Source organism: Monodelphis domestica, chromosome 8 (assembly GCF_027887165.1).
Source record: "Monodelphis domestica isolate mMonDom1 chromosome 8, mMonDom1.pri, whole genome shotgun sequence".
Classification (NCBI taxonomy): Eukaryota; Metazoa; Chordata; class Mammalia; order Didelphimorphia; family Didelphidae; genus Monodelphis; species Monodelphis domestica.
The window spans coordinates 77,956,089-77,976,559 of record NC_077234.1 but is presented as its reverse complement, the minus strand read 5'-3'; the positions used below and the strand labels follow the sequence as shown (position 1 = coordinate 77,976,559).

General features: G+C 32.3%; 1 protein-coding gene across 9 annotated transcripts in view; it reads right to left on the bottom strand.

The window, feature by feature from the left end:
* Positions 1–20,471, bottom strand: part of IKZF2 (IKAROS family zinc finger 2) — a 207,482-nt gene that overhangs the window by 35,146 nt on the left and 151,865 nt on the right. For 8 of the 9 annotated variants that reach the window (XM_056807372.1, XM_007501791.3, XM_056807371.1 and 5 more), the window contains exon 5: positions 15,068–15,235. In XM_056807372.1, the coding sequence (XP_056663350.1) occupies positions 15,068–15,235 (168 nt within the window). Of the gene's footprint in view, positions 1–15,067; positions 15,236–15,315; positions 15,493–20,471 lie in introns of all 9 variants that reach the window. The other variant, XM_056807375.1, reaches the window with a different exon arrangement.

Genomic DNA, 20,471 nt, shown 5'->3' with positions numbered 1-20,471 from the left:
GTGGGGGCTAGCTTTAACAACAACAACAAAAAAGATGTGACGTGCTCTTCTAGTACTGAGTGAGTAATGAGCCTGGCATGCAGCCTTACCACTGGGCCATGGAGTTCCAAGCATGCCAAACCTGCAGACTCAGCTTTTTGGAAAGGAAAGGTGGGAGACTTTTCAAGTAGAAGCACAATATTCAGAGCTAGAATGGATCTCGGAAATTATCTAGTCCAACTTCTTTACTTTAGATATGAGGAAAGTGATACTCAGAAAAAAGATAGATATTACACATAGGAGAATGTGAGTGGGATAGGAGCTGTGAAAGCTAGGTACAAATTTATTTAATATTGCAGGAAAGAAGTGTCACTAAAATTATTTAGGGGTCTGAGGAATCTTCTGATCCTTCTCTTTTGCTTTCAAACTTCTGTTTATGGGAATATAGAATCAAGATCCCAGTTTATAACTAATCAGATTGGCATATTAAAAAGGCTATGCTAAGGACAACACAGGTTAGAAATGGGAGTTTTTTTTCATTCCTGATAAAAATTCCTTATTTATTTTTTCTTTTCCACTCTTGAGAAAGTGACCTTACCTTTGAAGCAGTATTTAAAAAGAAATAAAAAACCTCAAAAATATACAATATATAGTAATAATAAGAAATGATTCCTTTGCTGAAAATAAGAGGGGGAAAAAACCTTTACAGATTTGGAAGACTGAACTGTTTTACAGACTGATCTGACTAAATAGCTTTTCTTCCCTGGTGAGCTTCTCTAAAGTATGAGCAGAAATGACATTATTAAGTTTTGTTTTTTTTTTCCCCAGGCTCTTGCACAGTACATAGATAGGGATGGAGGATACTGACTCTAGTACACACTAGGTGTGCGAAATCAGCACAGCACAGTTATGCAAATAATGTGTGCAATTGACACTGCTTGTGTAACTCTCAGTGTAATCCACCTCCACCAGCCTCCAGGAAGGAAGGAGGGGCGGAGGGTGGGGAAAGTTCACACTTGGGAGATCACACAGTAAGTCGGTCAGATGCCAGTGCTATAGATCAGGTGAAAACAGTTCCTTCTTATGGAAAGCCTCCAGGACTAATTTTACTATGGTACATGGTTATTACAAGACAAGCAGTGAGCCACACAAGAACTGACTTCTGAATCAGTACAAGCTAAGCCACTGGTGTCCATCAGAATCCCAGCATTGGATAATTCTAATGCTTTTGTAGTTGCTAAATAATTTGATGCGCAATTAGAATAGAAATATCCACAGTTCTCTTAAGACTTGGTTTAAGAAATTTTGGTAATCTTTAAAAAATACCGTTTAACCATAATCTACCAATCAAGTACTATTTTTGCCTGACAAAAGAAGCCAAATTTTCTTAGCCTACCTTCAAGAACTTTCACAAGTTTGTTCCAACCTACTTTTCCTGCCTTATTGATTCATCCTTTCTTGAAATTTACTTTCCGGCCAAGATGAACTTCTAATCTTTCCATGTGACTTGGATATCCCTCATGAATGGAATTTTTCATTCCCTCACTAACCCCATCCATCTCTATTTTATAAAATGCTATCTATTCTTTAAGGTCTAATTCAAATGGCAGCTTCTTCAAAAGTTTTTTCTCTTACCTTTCAGAAAGAAGTTATATCTCCTACTTCTACAGCATTTCTTTCAATAGTTAATTTAGTCAAATTTAGTTCATCTAGTTAGTAAATTTTACCTTTTTTTCTTAGCTAAGTAGTTTAAGTAAAATTCTCCTTCCTCTCCTGATCTTGAATTCTTTTTAATTTTTTGCACTTTACTTAAAAAAAAAGAGTGTTCTTCCTCATTTTCTTTATTTGGTCTTATTTTTCTGTATGTGTTAAACTTTTTAATTTTTTATACATTGTCCTAAAGCTATTTATTCCTTCTTCAGTCTCTGTAAAAGTACCCATTTTGAGTTCCCTCTTTTAAAAAAATTTCTGTGTTATTTGCCTTGTTGAATTTTTCTTCTATTGCTTAGAAGTGCCAATAACTAAATGGACAGAAGTATTACCCTATGGTAGAGAATTTCCTTTGTTTCTAATTTTGAAGTCCATTTCTACCCTTTAGCTCTCCCCCATGATCACTTTACTTACAATTTTCAAGTAATCTTCTCTCTGGGCCCATGTCCTCTCACTCTTTTGGTTGTTGTTTGTCCCTATGAGATTTCCCTGGAGGTAGAATATTCTCTCAGGGTTAGTTTTTTCTCTGAGCACCAAAGCCTTTTACCTACTGTAAAGTCTCCATCTCCTAATACAGAATATATCTCTCCTCCTTCAGGAGTGTTCTTCTGTGGGACCTCTTTGTCCAATAAATTAAGATTTTTCTCTTCCTCCTATTTCAATCCTTCCACTTGCCATTTCATCCATCCTTCTGTAGCCCCTCTTCTTCCTGTCAATTAGTTCAAAATCAGGAACTGACATGTTTGTCACTAAAAGTGACATTAAAGAAAAGGTATTCCCATTTCCTTTGCCACTGCATTCTTAAGGACCATGAGACATGCCCATTTGACTTTCAGCTAAAAACCTTCCTTTTGTCCTTAAGAGCAGAGTCTAGCTTACTTTTCTATTTGTATTCCTACAACTTAGCACAGTGCCTTGTACATTGTAAGCATTTAATACAGGTTTTATTTATTAATTCCTGAAAGACCTCAGGAACTATTTCCTTTTATTATTTACCATTTACTTGATTATGGCACATTACATATTCCACTTTATCTTTATCTTCCTCTCCTATTCCCTCACATCAGGCTATAGAGTAATGAGTTTTTCATGTTAGAGCAACTCTTGTTGGCTACTTCAGGTCAGGGGAGAGCCAAATCCAATCTTCACAAGATATATGGAAGATGACTGAGTTCCATATTAGTTGAGAGAATGCTGAGTACCTATTTAAGAGATGACACTAGTGTCAAAGCTTCTAGGGACAGCTGTACATGGTTTCAGACATTGTTTAATATAATATTAGATTTTGGAAGAGAACATAGGATTTAGGGAAATCTGACTCTTCAACATATCTATGGTTTGCAACTTGCCTCCCTAAAATTTTTAGAGAAAATTTCTTGGGTTATATTGTATTCTTGTTTGAGAGTATCAGGACAGTTTACCCTGATGATTTCTTGTAATATGGTATCCAGACTTTTTTTTATCATGATTTTCAAGTAATCCAATGATTCTTATATCTCCTGAATCTATGTTTTTTAGTGATATATTTAAATGTTTTTCTATTTTATTCATACTTTTGATTTTGTTTTGTTGGTTCCTGATGTCTTATGGAGCCATTAGTTTCCATTTGCACAATTCTAACTTTTTTAGAAAGTGATTTTCTTCAATCTTATGCACTTCCTTTGCCATTTGGCCAATTCTACATTTTAACAAGTTCTTTCTTCAATGTATTTTTGTGCCTCCTTTTCCATTTGGTCATTTCTAGTTTTTATGGAGTTATTTTTCTCAGTATGTTTTTTCAAAGCTATTGACTTTCATTTCTTTTCCCAAATTTCTTCTACCTCTCTTGTTATTTAATGTTTTTGCCTCTACCAGGAGTTCTTTTTTGGGTTTTTCCCACTTTCTTTTGAGGCTTTCACATGTTCCATATTGGCAATGTTGTCCTCTTCTGAGTTTTATTTTGATCTTCCCTGTCACTAAAGTAACTTTCTAAGGTTAGATTTTTTTTCTTATTATTTTGCTCATTTTTTCCAGAATTTTTTATGACCTTGTCTACATGCTTAAGTTCAGCTCTATTGTTGTGGTACACTCCTTTTGAAAATTATTTTCTAGGGGCATGAAGAAGTATTTGAACTCTTTTTTTAAACCAGCTTTCCTCTCTTCTCACAGTGCCAAACACAGTGTGTGACAAAAGACCTAATCAATGTTTGTTAACTGACTGAAATTATGCTTAAGGGGAATGGAATATGAATTTATATATATATATATATATATATATATAAATAAAATGATGTTTATACAACCTGACAGATGAGTTAGTTTCAAGGAAAGTATTTTATAAGCCCTAAAATATGATTATGGGAAATTAAAATAAAACCCCATATTTACATATTTTATGATTTGCAAAACATTTTCCTCACAACAACCCTTTAAGGTAAATAATAATTATCTATCTTGAGTCAATATGATATTGGATAGTATGCTGATGCTAGGGAAAACCTAGCTATAGATTCAGTCTCTGACATTTACAATCTATGTGACACGTAGTTTTCCTTAGTTCATTCATCTATAAAATGAAGATAATTAAGCTGGTAGTGCCTTCCTACATCATACAGATTTGGCAAGGCTAAAATAAAATCAGAATATATAGTTTTCACACTTTAAAGTGCTCTAGATGTATACTATCTTTCTCATCATCATCCTACTAGTAATAATGATTTTGTTATTTTTTCCATACTACCAGGGCTTGAAAGATTAAATAATTTGACTACTTATTTAACCTTGAAACTAGGATTGAGAGAATGACAGATTTCCAGAGGAGAAGGAAATTGTGTTATGTAAGTTCTATGTCATACTAAATTCCATTCAATTCAACAAATACTTAAATACTAGAGAGTAGTGAAATTTTAAAGACTGAATTAAAAAAAATTAAAGATTAAATTAAAAAAATAAAAAGGGAAATAGCAAAGATTTCAAACATCCATATCAACATTATTCAGTACATGACATTCATCATCCAATCCAAAGTATTAGAACATTACTACCAGGTGGGTGTATAATTGGCTTGTCAGTCAATCAGTGAAGAGTATTTAAAGGTTAAGCATGTGCCAGACTCCATGTCAAGCATTGAGTATACAAATTCTTGCCCTTATAAATGGCTAAATGTGACTTTGGTGCTACACAAAGAACAGTATCCTATAAGGGAAGGTGCTAATTAATACTTAAGTAAAAGTGTAAGTTAATAGTGTTATTATCAAATTTGTCAATAATATGATATTAGGTAAAAGTGCTTAGGTCTCTAATCAATAATATCCAAAAGTCAAAATTTAAAAATCCGCAAATATAAAATTAAAACAAGAAAAATGTTCTGACAGAATATAAAAAAACTATATATAACTTAAATATGTAATATTACTTTAAAAATACCACAAAAACAAATAAGTTATTACCCTCATCCTAATAAGTAAACCATACAGTAATTATCACATGTATAGGATCATAGGATTTAAATCTGGCAGAGATATTTCAGATCATCTAATCCAACCCCAACATTTTACAAGTTTACATTTTGCAAACCAAGGCTGAGTGTGGAAATAATTTGCCTAAGGTCACAAAAGTAGTAAGAAGCAGAACACTCCAAATCCAGGGCTATTCAACACAATTCATATTCAAAAGATACTATTCAATTTGAAGCTTCACAAGATAAAAAAAATGTAGTGAACTGGAAAAGGGGTTTATAGAAAAGAAAACATATATACCATAACAACCAAAACCTAAAGATGAAACTATTAGAGAAAAAGATGTAAAGGAAAGGGCAAATTAATTGGTATTATTTTATATAGACAGAAGAAATGTTTAATTACTTCAGTTTAAAAGAACATAGTACTGGTCAGTCAAGGTCTCAAATTTGGTTTCTGTTTGAATGAAATGAATTAGCTATGTTCTGTTTAAAAGATCCAAACAATATTCTTATCCAGAAATCATGAAAATTTAGGAAAGGAACTGATGTAGAATGTAACAAAAATCATCTCCATCCATCCTCATTAATGGGGAGGAAAACAAATAAACAAACTTAAATTTAAATCCCTATTGATGTAATATAAGTAGAGTAGTACATTATTAAAAAAGACTGACAACCTCAGTATTTATTGAAGAATCCATTCAAATTATACAATAACTGAAGCTACATACTTGAGCTCTAGAGATTTCAAAAGGAGGAAAACCTAAACTCTGTCTTTAAGAAAATTAGAATCTAAAAGAGAGGTGGTAGAGTCTTCCAATATATGAGAATATGAAGGACCTAGTTCCTCCTAATGAGGAAAAGATGGATTTAAAGATGGATTTAAATTACACATTAGATACCAAGAAATTAGGAAAAACACCAAAGAAGGTAGCTAAACACTGAATACATTCCAAAGCTAGGCAGTATAACTAAATTCCAAGAAAGACTTTAAAAATAAATTATATACATGAATACACAGATAACAATTCAGACCTACAATCAGACCTAGATACATATTGACTTAGAAAACGACAAATTACCATTATCTTTGTTGTATTTTTATTTGATTTCTTAAACATTTCCCAATTACATTTTAATCTGTTTTAAGACTACATTTGAGTTTCATGGGCTACTTGTGATCCCATAGGCTAGAACTTGACACAAGTAGAGTAATTGGTCTTAAGGTTCTTCCATTTTCTTCTCACTTGTGAATCATAAGTCCTCATAATAAGAGCATTTAGTAATGGATATTGAACAGGAATCACATAAAAGGACAAATAATGGTTCTCTGAATGTTTTGGTTTTACTTAGACATTTTGACATGCATTTTTAAAACTGAGACTAAATCTTGACTACCAAAATTTGGTAACTGAAAAAGTATTAATGTACTATATTTTGTAGTGGTGACCACAGCAAGGTGAAATGCATAGGGTACTGGACCTGAATTAAATCAGGCCTCAAACAACAGAGAAAATCACTTAATAGCTTTCTGTCTCAATTCCTCAACTATAAAATATTAATGATATGAGCACTTACAGCCCCCATGGCTGTTAATAATATAGAATAAAATAATATTGTACTGTTTAGCACAGTCCCTTGGTATACAGTAGGTATTTCATAAATGTTTATTTTCTTCTTTTAATTAAGCACGCCATGGTATGTGTAAAAAGAGTAATAATAATACTCAACTGAAAAAATATAGAATTTAGAGTAGAAATCATTGTCTAGTTCTAGTCCAACCTCTTATCTCATAGAGAAATTGAATGACTTACCCCAAGTCACAGCAGTAGCAAGGACTAGATCTAGGATCCAAACAGGCCTTATTAGTCCAAATTCAGTGATCTTTCCACTATACCAAGCTGCAACTTAGTTCTTCTCAATTTTTTCTTGAACACCATGAATGCCAAAGAATATTTTTATTGCTTTTAGTTCAGGGTTTAATTAAAACATCACTCTTCCTTGGAGTATCAGATATAAAAGGTTAATTGAAAAGGTGATATGTAAAATAAAGTCCATGAAAAAAATCCAGTAATGGAGGATACATAAATCAATGCCAAAAGTACAATACTTAAGAAACAAATCCAATTGATCTTTTCTCCTTGGTATCATGAATTGATTCACTATTTCTCTGCAAACAAAAAATTCTCTGTCAGTTTAAATTTAAGTTAAGAATATTCAATAATAATAATGTGAATAATAAAAATAACAGTTGGCCATTAAAATGGAGCACTAGGCACTTCTAATCTGCATGACTTCTCAAACTTCTCTAAAAGAGATATTATATGCAAGAGATTAAGTAATTTCAGCTGCCTACATTCTCTCACATACCAAGGACCTGAAAAAGGTAAACACTCAATGAACTAATAACAGAGAAATGTATTCCCTAAATTTAAACATGTTTCTTCAGCAACAGGTGCTGCACAAGGGCTGCAAAAGGAGACCCAAAGGCTTTCTATAAACTCATCTCACTTCCAGCCCCCTTCATGTTCTCCCAGTGCTAACGAAAATCAAAAGGCAGAAACTTTCACAAGCTAGGACAGTAGTGTGACAATATTCTCAACTGCAACAAAGCTTGGCCAGAAAACTGAAGAACAGAGGGAACTAGAATGGGATAACAGAAAATCTGTAGATTCACCAGGCCTGCCTAAATCAAAAAGCCAACCATTCAACTGGAACCAGTTCTATCCACTCAGAATTCACTTGGGGCACAGACTGAAATTGGTAAAAGGTGAATTCCCCAGAGTGGAAAAAAACTAAGATGGCTTTGAGATCTAGCACCCCAGAGAAACTGTAATAAAGAGGAAAGAATCAGGAAATGAGCAACAGAGAAACAAAGAAAAGAGACAGAAATAATCAAAGCTCTTGAAAACTTGGTTAAAGAGCTCAAGCATAAATAGATAAGCATAAATAGGAAAGATATTAAGAACATAAGGGAATATAGCCTCTAGATAAATTAAAATATTCCAGACTCTTAGAATGAATATGGTAAGACAAAGGAAAATGACTTAATACATGATGAGGCAGAAAGCACTATCAGTTCACATGAGAGCATGGAGTTATAGCAAAATGTACCCCATATGATTTAAAAGAGAAAAAAGAATATAGCAAAAGTAAAAAAAAATTATCCACAGTGGGCAAATCTCATCAAAGAAACAAAAGATGAAAACTTATTGGTATGGAAATACATAGAGGTTAAGGGTAGTCTGAAGAAGGAAACCAAATTAATAATGTTAAAGAAGAAAAATCCTCATATAAGTGGAATATATTGATTCGGAAGACAGGACTCATACAGAAAATGTAAGGATTATAGTTCTCCAAGAAAAACACAAGTAAAAAAATCTGAACACCTTAATCTATGAAGTTATATAAGAAAAATGCTTAAGCATTCTAAGCAGAGAAACAAATGAAAAAAAAATCTGACTATCTCAAATCAAGAAATAATTTTAAAAAACATTTTGAATTTTTGAACATAAAAACAGGCCTGAAATATCATGAACTAACTTTTGGCTACACGATCTTGTGTGATTAAATTGTGGAACAGAATGGTACATAAAAGAAGAAAAGAGAAGAAGATAGAGAAAAAATGTGTGATATACTCTCATTATCAAAGTTTAATAATGAATGAAAAATAACTCTTGTAGTTTCTTGTGAAAAAAAGAAAGATTGCAAAAGAATGGGAAACAATGTAAAGGGTGAGATAAAAATGGGGGAAATGGAGAAATCTTATTCCAGTATATTCCCTTTGGGAAAGAGACAGTCTAATGGAAGTTGAGGGGCCCTTACAATGCTTTGAAAGACTACTCTACCTACTTCATAAGGAGAATCAGAGCTGCTGGGGCAACTGTCCCTAGAAGAGACCCCGCCCCCCCCAAAAAAACACACACTAACTCAGAGAAGACATTTCATGACAAAAGGAGAAAACTGTGACAATAGGAAAGTAAAGATCAATAATGAAATACACAATCAAGGACACAAGAATATTCCTACCAAGGAGGCAATATCCTTTCTATTATCTAAACAAGTGAATGGGGCACAACAGAAAAAAAGGGGGGCTAGGAGTAAGATCTACAAGGCAATAATGCAGAAACTGTTAAGAAGAGGAAATCCAAAACATATAGTGACTAAACTTTAATTCCATGAGGAATATAGAGGGAACATGAATCAAAAGTCTAGAAAAAGACAGAAAGGGAAGATAAATAATGAAAAGAGTAAGGGGAAAATTATCTTGAGGAATAGATACCAAAATAAAATTAAAAAGACAAAAGCTGAAAAGTAGAAGGATTTTACTTAATTTGGAGAAAGAAGAGAGAATTAAATAACTAGGTAAAACTAAGAAAAAGAAACTAAATTAAGCAAAATTCAAAAACTAGAAAAAAGAATAACACATGGTGGGGAAAGGAGTTAATTTAAGGATAAAAAGAAGAAATATAGGGGTAGAAAGGATTATTTTAAAATAGATTGAATGAAGGTAACTAAAGGAATGAAGAATCATTTACAGAGGAAAAGAGTAAAGAATCAGTTAACATTGATTTTTTTCTACAATATTTTATTTTATGTCTTTGTCTTTAAAATTGTGTTATATGAGATGGCTATCAGAGAGTAGGAAGGGAGGAAATGCTGGGGAAATCATGATGATATTAAAAAAAGACAAGCAAAATAAAATTTTAAAATAAAATTAGATGTTTATATTCAAGTCTTAAGATTTATGGGTCATCTAGACTGAGAAAGTAAAAAGAATTAGAGATATGAGCCATATATCCCTATCCCAACTCCATAATTTTGCTGATAATGTTTTAAAAAGGAAAATGCATATTCTTTATATGGATTAAAAAAGAAATGAAATGAAAATCAACATGACATATACTGTATTCCCATGCCAGTAAATGCTAACTTTGGCATTTCCTATTTTAAAATCTTATTAAAACCTTTATTTATGAACTTCAATTGGTATAGGTATAGGAAGATAATGTCATTTTCCATTTTTTTTATACAAGGAAACCCAAGATTATCTTTGAGATTATTTGGTAGATTTGGCTTTTGGTGTGTTTATTCAGGATTTCCTTAAATAAAGATTATACAAGCTATCCTACTTCCTTGTTTTAGTCTTCAAACACTTTTTTTTTTAACATAAGAAATACTATTTTTACCACAGACATTCATTTTCTTTGGTTTAGCTGTTGTGATAAGCTGAGACTTTAACAAGGTTATCAACAGTTCTCTATACACATAAGTTTATGTCACAACACCAAAAAATTATGATTGCTATAAAAAGGAATTCTCACTAATCAAATAAAAATGTGCTCTATTTATTTCCTCAAATCTTCCTGTAATTGTTTTTCTGTCTATGTGTTTTATATAGTAGAATAAAATCTGCTTAAGGTTAGGGATTCTTTTTTTTTAAGTCTTTGATATCCCAGAATTTATTACAATGCCTTACTCATTGCATACAATTAAGACATGTTTGTTGAATTGAAAATGTTTAGTAAAAAGGAAATAAAATATCATTCTAGATTAATGAGAAAAACCATATGTAGCTCATAGGTATCCATATCAATAAAACTTCAAATGATATAAATTAAAGAACAATTTAAAACAATGATAAGTTTTTATTCTGACTCAAAGAACATAATTGGAAAAAGTTACAAAAAATACAGAAATAACCATATTTACAACATTTACACTAAGAAGAAGTATGTTAACAAGAGAGGCAGCTTCCTGAAAATATATATTAATATTTCTTTACAAGCAGAGTTGTGAAAATCTTTTTATTTGAAAACAAATCCCTATGTTAAAAGTCAAGATATTTTGATTAATTTAATTTTAATAAATATTCCTATAACTGATAAACTTAAGAGATCTTCAAAGCACAGAGAATAAAATTTCTAAGGTTGAGATGGCCTATCAAAACTAATATCCAATGTTTGATAGATTTGGATCAACAATATAAAATGGAAATAAAAAATTAGGAAAAATCTCTTCTACAATGCCACCTCTCAAAAGGCATTACAAAGTAAGGAAAATTTAACAATTTTTTCCTTCTCTCATTATGTCTTACATTTTGGAAGATATCTCATGCATAATATTCCACCAAAACTGAGGCCATTTCAAAATAAAAGTCCTAAGTAAAGCTAGAGATAAAATATCATCAATGGTATATAGAATAAGGAACATCTCTCTTTCAATAGAAGACAATTAACATGGCAACTGTGAGGTAATTGTATAACTGTTTGAAAATAACCTTGTTTGTTATTTAACAGGTTTATAAACAACAACAAAAGGCAAATGCCCTTGAATTATTATTTTAGAAGAAATTATAAAGTATAATCATTAGAACTCCATACAAAACTACTTCTATGTCTAAAATTTCCTTGACTAAGAAAGACATTTTCAAGGCAAGAGTTTCCTGCTTTTCTTTCTTTGGTCACAGGTGTAAGGGCAAATAAAAGGTACCACAGGAAAATTCTGTGTTTTGGAGTCTTGGTTCAGAGATAGTTATATGGAATTAGTAGGCTTTAGTTTTTAAGCAATGGATTGTTAGAACTAGCTTGCAGCAGGAGGTGATAAATATCTTCTCTGATCAACAGTAAACAGGTAAAGCCTTGGACTCTCAGGCTAAAAGAACCTACTTATAAAGTAGAAGTTGTTGAAAGCAGCAAGCAGATTTGAGAACAAGCCTAAAGCATCAGAAATTTAAAAAAATAAATATTTCCTGACAAGCAAAAAAAAGAGATCCAGGTTTACATAACATAAACAACCAACACCTTACATATGTGTAATAATTTCATAATTCATATTTTCACATAAATAATTTTTATAAATCATTATTACTAATCATTGAGCATAATGATAGAAAAAACCCATATTAATTTTTTGTAACCAATTATAAAGATATATATATATATATATATATATCCTGGCAATTACAAAAAGTCTTCATTATTTCTTATATTTGAGTATTAAAATAAGTTAAATATTTAGCAGGCTACAACTATAGATAATTTGAGCTGGATAGAATCTTATATACCACCTGGCTCGACTCCCAAATTTTACAAATAAACAAACCAATGTACCAAAAGGCTGTAACTGGTCACCTGGTTAGACTCTGGAGTGAAAACTAGAATCCATGTCTCCTGTCTTTCCTGATAAATACTTTTTCAACTGTGCCAATACTTCCCCCACTTTTCTGTATGTTATTATTTCTAAAAAATATTTTAATATTTGTTTATGGTCTTTATACTGTAATAAGTAAACTAAAGATATTATTGGCAAATCTATGTTGATATTATTGGCAAATCTATTGGCAAATCTAGGTGGAGAATAGAAGACCGGAAACAGTTTGGTACACCACCCCACCGAAGCCATTTATTCTATGAGGAGAGGTAAGGATAGGAAATAGGAGGTAGGAAAAAGATATTCCATCTCTAAATCATATACTAAAAATATCTAAATAAAACTCCCCCCAAATCTAACTGCTTTCTTTGTAGTGTCTTCTTGTCTGCCAGAAAAAACCTCTTTAAACTTACTCTCAACTATCTTAAATAATATTTCTCTATGTAACTAACCTATGCTAATCAATGTGCATTTAATTGATAATTAACTTCTTAAAGTAATATATGAAATCACACTTTCAGATATAACTGTCAGAATCTCTCAGTTGATTATTGGCAAAGCTAAAATTTAAATGTTTCAATATATATATATATATGTATTTAAGCATAAAATGAAATATAAACCTAAGTGACTTCATCATATGCTTTATCTTTTATTTTTTTCTGCAGTTGGTTTGTACAATTAAACCCAAGGCTTAGCCATTTATTTGTGGACTAGTATGATTACATCTTTAGCATCCCAGAGAGAAAAAGGGTGGGAGGAAGAATATCACATTGACTTTAATTCACAAACCTACTAAGCAATGCCTAACAACTTAGTAACATGCAAAAAACACATATGCTTTACCAATGCTGGGTGCATTCATTCTAATTAAAAGAGTGCTGAGAAACAGTGACTTTTGTCAAGTTAGTAATTAAGTTAAGTTGAACAAGAAAGTTAAGCAAGTAAGTTAAGCTGAACCATATAAAGTGAATAATGAATTTTAGAAAAAAAACTAAACAAATGAAAAAGAAGAAAATTGAGGTTACTAAAAAAACTCCCTAGGGAATGTCATAATCCTTTAGAAAATGGAAAATAAAATTATAAAGAAATTCATCCATTGACATACAAGCATATGTCTTAAAATATACATGTCAACAATAATTAGGAAACAGACTCACAGAAGAACAATCAGCCTTTCCAGTTTGAGGATATGTCAAAAGACTACCTAAATTTTGAAAAATTTGACTTCACATAGCCATATATAGAATGGGCATTATGCAATGTTAAGTACCATAGCTATTTAAGAGGAGCAGATCTATAGCAGTTAATAACAATAAGGTATTCCAGTAATAAATACTAATTCTGGAAAGTAAAAGCAATAATATTTTAAAGGATATGATAGAGGAGGCAAAAGTATATATATTCTATTTTATGCAAGAACTATACTTCTCAAAAATAAGTAGATTATTTTTGGTAATCCAAATAAAATAATTTTAATTATAAATTGGATATGGCCAAAAATTCCGTGGTGATGAAAGGTTTTTCTAAAGTAATGAATCTGTTTAAAGCAATCAGTCTTTTCTTTAGTTATTCTTATGAGTTCACATTCATATTTTTCTTTAATTTTATCTTGCAATTTTGAAATTCAGGATTTCTTAAATTAAATACACCTTTCATTTAACAGCTTAAATAATTTATTCAAAATCTTTCTTTATCTCAACTTTTATTTTTGTTGCCTGGACCTTTTTGATATCAGATAATTAAGAAATTAAAGTGGAAAATTTTTGTAATCCCTTTACATTCATGTTAAAAGGTCGAGTACAGCAGGAGAAATTACAAAAATGTAACACAGGTATTACATTACTAGCCACAAAACTCTGTAAAATGACTTGTCATTTTGGATAAAAACAACACTTTCATCATGTCTCTACATTAAAATTAAGATTTAATGTGTCATGATGGACAGGAGTATATAAAATGAGAATGACAGGATTCTATATTAATTAGCCTCCTCTAACTTCTTCATTGGGGCTATACATACTAAATGTCAAATGATATTCATTCAGTTCTACAGGAACAAGTTGAAACTAGTTTTAGGAAAAAAAACCCACAAAACCCTGAGCTATGTTTTTCCCCCTTTTCAGCATTATTGGAATTAAGTACTCATTCTCTATTTTTTATGATGATGTATGAGGTCAGAAAAATGATACAGATACATGACCATATATGGAGAGTGGTTATAGTGTCAAAGAAATGCACAGTTATTAGAGTATAGGATACTATGACTATGCTTTAAGGTTCATAGTAATCTTGGATTGCCTATTGTCAATGACTTAATGATTTCTATACAATTAAAAAGATGAATAGATTTGTAAAAATGATGTTTTTCTTATTTCATTAGTAAAAAACATTTTCAGCTGATAGTGCTCACTTGGCCACTTTATCCTATTGCTCCATGTCAAAAGGGGGTGGGGGGCTGAAAATGTCACATAGCTTTTCAAAAATTATTTAAAATAGATGAAGCACATGTAATATATTTCAACAGCTACTTGGCTACATATAAAGGTGTAATCAATTGGCTTTTCTGAAGTTCCTGTTTACTTTGTTTTTAGCTCTTCCTTGAAGTGCTATATTAGACATGAGGGATTATTTTATAACTGCAGGTGAGTTTTGCTGTTTATAGGAACTACTTAGAAAGTTTAGATGCTGGTAAAAATATACTGGCATAGTTGAAAAACAGTCTGGACTAACTTCATGGCCACTGATTTGGACAAAGTTATGAACAAGTAACCTGAGGGAACTTACCAGAGTGTGTCCTGAGGTGTCCTGTGAGGGCATCCCTTCTCCGACAGGCATAGCTGCAGAAGGGACATTTGAACGGCTTTTCCCCAGAGTGCAACTTAATATGTCTCAGTAGGTTGCCCTTCTGAGTGAAAGAAGCTCCACACTGGTTACAATGGAAAGGGCGCTCACCTTTAGGAAGGGAGAAATTAGGAAGGCATTAAAAAAGTTATGGTACAGTGATTCAAGTCCAACACACTGCTAACTCGTACCATTTCTCCATGTCAAAAGTTTGTTGTAGACTCTTTTCCGATATGAGTTTTCCAAATGTCTCCTTAAAATGTAGAACTGGATCATGGTAGGATTTCAAGCTTCACATCCATGACAGTGGACATTTTTCCTCCTCATATAAATTCAGTAGTGCTCCATTGCTTCGACTAAGGCTAGGTCTACCAGATCGAAAAATTTTATTAACCTGACCATTCAACTTAGTAATGCAACTAACATAACTCAAGTTTTGCATTGAATTCATAGCATTTTAGAAATGGAAGCAATATTAGAAAACATTGGTCCCATCCCATTATTTTACAGACAAAGGAATAAAGTCCAAAGAACTTAAAGTGTTTTCACAAAGTTGTAGTTAGTGGCAGTCCAACTCCTGACAGATAATGCCAGGTTTTAATGACTCCATCATGCTACCATGCAGGTAGAAAGCCTACTGAGTATGCCAGTTTGTGTCAGTTATATGGAACCCTTGCCTCAAATGACATTTAAAATTAATTTTTCACTTCTAATGATTTTAATAACTCAAAACAATGCTAGTGACAGTTACATTATGAAAACCTGGCACTAACAGCTCTTTAGCAAATTTGTGTCATTCTTAAGGATAGAGACAAGAAAGACAATATGAAGAAACATTTCTATGCCAGGTGTTTTACTTTTTTACATTATAATATATTTTTTCTTTCTGGCAACGTTGATGTAATATTAACAAGATTATGTTTATGACACCTCAGTCTATTATTTTGAATTGCTTGCCATTCATTGGATCAAATATGAACTATGTATTTTGACGTTAGCACAACCAAGGTGTCTATGCACTGGAAGTAAAGGCAGCAACTTAGGGTCTGGATACCTGGCTGGTTTCCTCTGTACAGATTTGAATTTTTTGTTGTATTCTGGGAAAAAGTCTTATACATTAATTAACCTGCACATCTAGCAGCCTGAAGTTTTTGGCACATAACATCAAAGGGATGGACAATTTTAACTTTGTTTTAAAAAGTCAGCTATGGTTACATCTTTAACAGAATATTTCTAAGGTCCTTCTCTAGTGTAATTGGTATTTCTATGGAAGAGGTCATGGGACAAAGACACAAAGAAATGTTAATGAAATACCTCAAATTCTTTTGGTAAATAAACAAAAATGGATTAATCAATATATAATTCTTTGTTAAGCACTTGCTATGTGTAAGACAATGTCAAGGGCAATGAGGATAAAGGGAAAAACATATTCTCTGCCTTCCAGAAGCTTATATTATTTTTTGGAAACGGTATGTATACATATAAACATTAATAACAAATAGAAAGTAATTTGGCAGGAAGGGAGGGTGATGGTGATAGTGGTGGTGGTGGTAGCAGTGATTGAAGTTAGGAACTAACACCTGCAGTAGAGGAGGCTATAAATCAGGAAAGGCCTCATGTAGGAGGTAATGTGAACTCTGAAGAAAATTCGGAATTCTAGGAGGCAGAAGTAAGAAAAAAAGTAATTAAAGGTATGGAGCAAGGGAAACCTCTACAAAAGACAAGAAATAAAATGGTCTGTTGTACATGAGGAAAAGCAAGGGGACTAAATTAACTGGACTATGTATGAGAGGGACTATCATGAATATAATAAGGCTAGACAGGGAAGTTGGAGCAGAAATGTAAAAAAGGCCAAAGGATATTACATTTTAGTTTAGAGGAAAACAGAATGCCACTGAGGTGTGTTGAGCAGAGAAGTGGCATGGTCAGGATCTGTGCTTTGGGGAATATCATGTAGGTGGCTATATGAAGCATGACTTGAAGAGGGGAGACACCTGAGGAAATGCTTTTGCTGTAGTCTAAGGACATGGTGATATCTAATCTATAGTAGGAGGATGAGAACAGGAGAGATGTGAGAGATGAGGTAGAGGCACAATCAATAAGACTAGACATGTGGGAAAGTGAGGAGCTGAGAATGATAAAGTAACACTGTTGAAATGCTGGTATTTCAGTCATCCTATACATCTAAACCCCAAATAAAATTCTCCTCATAAAACAACAAAACAAAACTGTTCTTCAGGGGACAGCTAGGTAGCTCAGTGGATTGAGAGTCAGGCCTAGAGATGGGAGGTTTCAAATTTGACCTCAAACACTTCCTAGCTATGTGACTCTGGGCAAGTCACTTAACCCTAACTGCTTCCCCTTAACTCTCTTCTGCCTTGGAACCAATACACATTATTGATTCTAAGACAGAAGGCAAGGGCTAAATAAAACAAAAACAACCTCCTCACATAGTTATTGACTAATATTGTCATATAATTCTTTAGGGTATTTTTTTGTTATGAAAAGCGAATCAGGGAACAAAAAAGATCCTCTATAATTGTTTTGGATTCCTCTATTAATACCTTAAAATTATTTCAGTGATTTCATTGGTTAATGGAATGAATTTTGCAATTAATTTTTAAAAGGATAATCCTGTTCTAGGTGATTTACAGTAACTGGACAATTTTGTACTTAGAGTTGAAAAGAGCAACCTGAAACCAAAACTGTTACTATTTGTGTATTTGTTTTTTAGAAGCATCTGTTTTTAAATTTCAGCATGTAAGAGGAAAATAAAAATAAAAATAATCTTTCTTTTAATCTGGACTACTTCCACACTTAAAAGATAAGTCATTAATTAGACATTGTGCTGCCTTTTCAAAGTTTCACTCTGAGTTGTCTAATCTTATTTAATATACTTTTATCTGGAATGTATATGGCATTACTACAGTAAAAGACCTTAACTCTGTTTCTCATTTCATGGAAGTTTGAGGCTTAGAGATTATATAATTTTCAAGGTAGTTGAAGTTCCAAAAAGGCACTTCTGCAGTTATCTCCTTGTATGTGTGTGTTTAAGGCAAATTGGTTACCAGATCTAAGGAAATGCAAATTCTTTGGCTCAACGCATATGTTTCAAATGTTGACAGTTTATAACTGTTACCCTGAAGGAGACACACCAGAGTTATGTCACCTCTTTTGGTAGTATTACTGATGAGAAATCTGAAAGTCTTTGGGGCTATAACATTACATCAAAATATAAACTCTCTGAATATAGGAATTGTTTAATTCTTTAATGTGTATCTCAAGAACTTGACACAGGAGCTAGCAATAGCTTAATAAATGCTTGTTAAATGAATGATTTTTAAAAACCACCTAAATGGGTGATACAGCTGACCGAACTGATAAGCAAACTGACTTCATGAAAACATAGCTCAAAGGAAGACAACAATTAGAATAATCAAGGAAAATATTTAAGTTGCTGAACTCATAAAATCTGTATATTTGCAGTTTTAGATCTCTGAAAGTCATGAGCGGTTTAGTGGAAGCCTCCAAGCTAGTAAGAAGTGTTGAAGCCCTGCCTTGGGCATACAGACTCTTTGATCCACGCCAAGTTATTTCATTTTCTAACTTTCTAGACAACTCTAATAAGACTACAAGTTGCAGAGATGGTGCCAATCTCCTTTGTTAGAGGGAGTTTTCTCACACAAAAGCTCCCTATCCTGATGAAATCATATCCCTTTATCTTATACCTTAGTCCTCTATCTGTTTGCTGGATGAGTTATATATTTAAATAAATAAAGGTTTCCTCATTTTTGTAATGAAAAAATATCAAAAAACCTCTGCATTTATTTAAAAAAAAACATGTTAAGTAGCTCTTTGTACTGCTGAACCTATTAATAAGAAATTATAGTTGCCATTTCAGGTTTCAGTCTACTTTTAGAATGATTTTTTTTTCACCCAGAGTGTACACTTTTGTAGAGATATAGCCAAATAACCTTTTTTTCTAATAAATAATGGTGTGTGTGTGTGTGTATGGGGGAGATTACTACATCCTTCTTTATAATCTAAATATCTTGATCTTTGCTTCATGTAGTTGTTGATTAAGCTATAATAAAATCAAGTCTGTGTCATATTATTTAATTTTCAAAATGGACTCTTTTTTATGTACTCTGCCCTTGAAAAATATTTTACCCACTCTGCAAACCAGTGAAGTTGATATTTTACCATATCAAAACATTCTCTCACATCTATAATCTCTACCAAATTCTATCTGGTTAGAAACTTTACCTCTATGATTATAACTGATATTACTCATTTCACTCATTCTTTTTAAAAAATAAGCTTCATTTACTGAATTAATTGCTTTATTTGGGAGAGTAAAATGCTTTGTAGATTATACAAATTAGTATACATCCTTATTCATGTGCAAATGGCAGCAGCAATGCAGAACAATATCCAAGAAGCCCCATAATAAGAGTGAAGAGGAATCTAGTCAAAATATACAAATAGGATATTATTCCTTTGATAATACTACCACAACCAGTCACAGAAAATTTGCCTATGCTAAAGATACTTCTTTAGTAACTGGTTATTCTAGGGGAAAGGCTTGTAATATAATTAAGCACCGTAGTATTTTCTCAGCCTCACTCTAAATGTTCACCCACTTTAGAAAAGTTTACAGTTATTTCTTGGACTTATTTTTATTATTCTAATTACTAAGATAAAGTACATTTGTGTGTGAGCATAGACATGCATGAGCACATGCATGAAAATGAGCAGAATATGAGTATATCTTATGCAACAGGAATGCATACACACATTCATATGCCTTAGTGAAACAGAGGCAAAATATCATTTACAGGGTCTTGTATTGAGTAGAATACACAACTTGCAAAAATGCAGAATTTCCTGGTCAAAATGCTATGATGAACAAGCCATCAAGGAGTAAGGGCATGACTCCAAAAAGGCACAATGTACAAAACATGGTACTGTAATCTGGAAGCAAAAAGTGCTTTTCATGTTTTGCCCATAAAGGGTCCAAATGATGGAAAAGAATCCACTTTTATCACTTTCTCAATCTCCCCACAGATCAGTAATTTACATGAATTAATTTCATTCCCCCTACTTGGTTTCCTTTCCTTTACACCTTCCCATGAAGAGTGCCTAGAGAATCCGATGATCATATTACCTGATTACTTGGCTAAAGTAGCAATACCAAAGTAAAAAACCCAAACCATGAATAAGATGTTTGAATTGGCACTTTAGGAGAAAAGGAAAAAGAAAAAGAGGAAGCTAATTAGGCCTGATTCTTCATTTAAGTATCATGAGTTAGAAGGGTAAGCATTATTCTTAATTTCAATACTACATT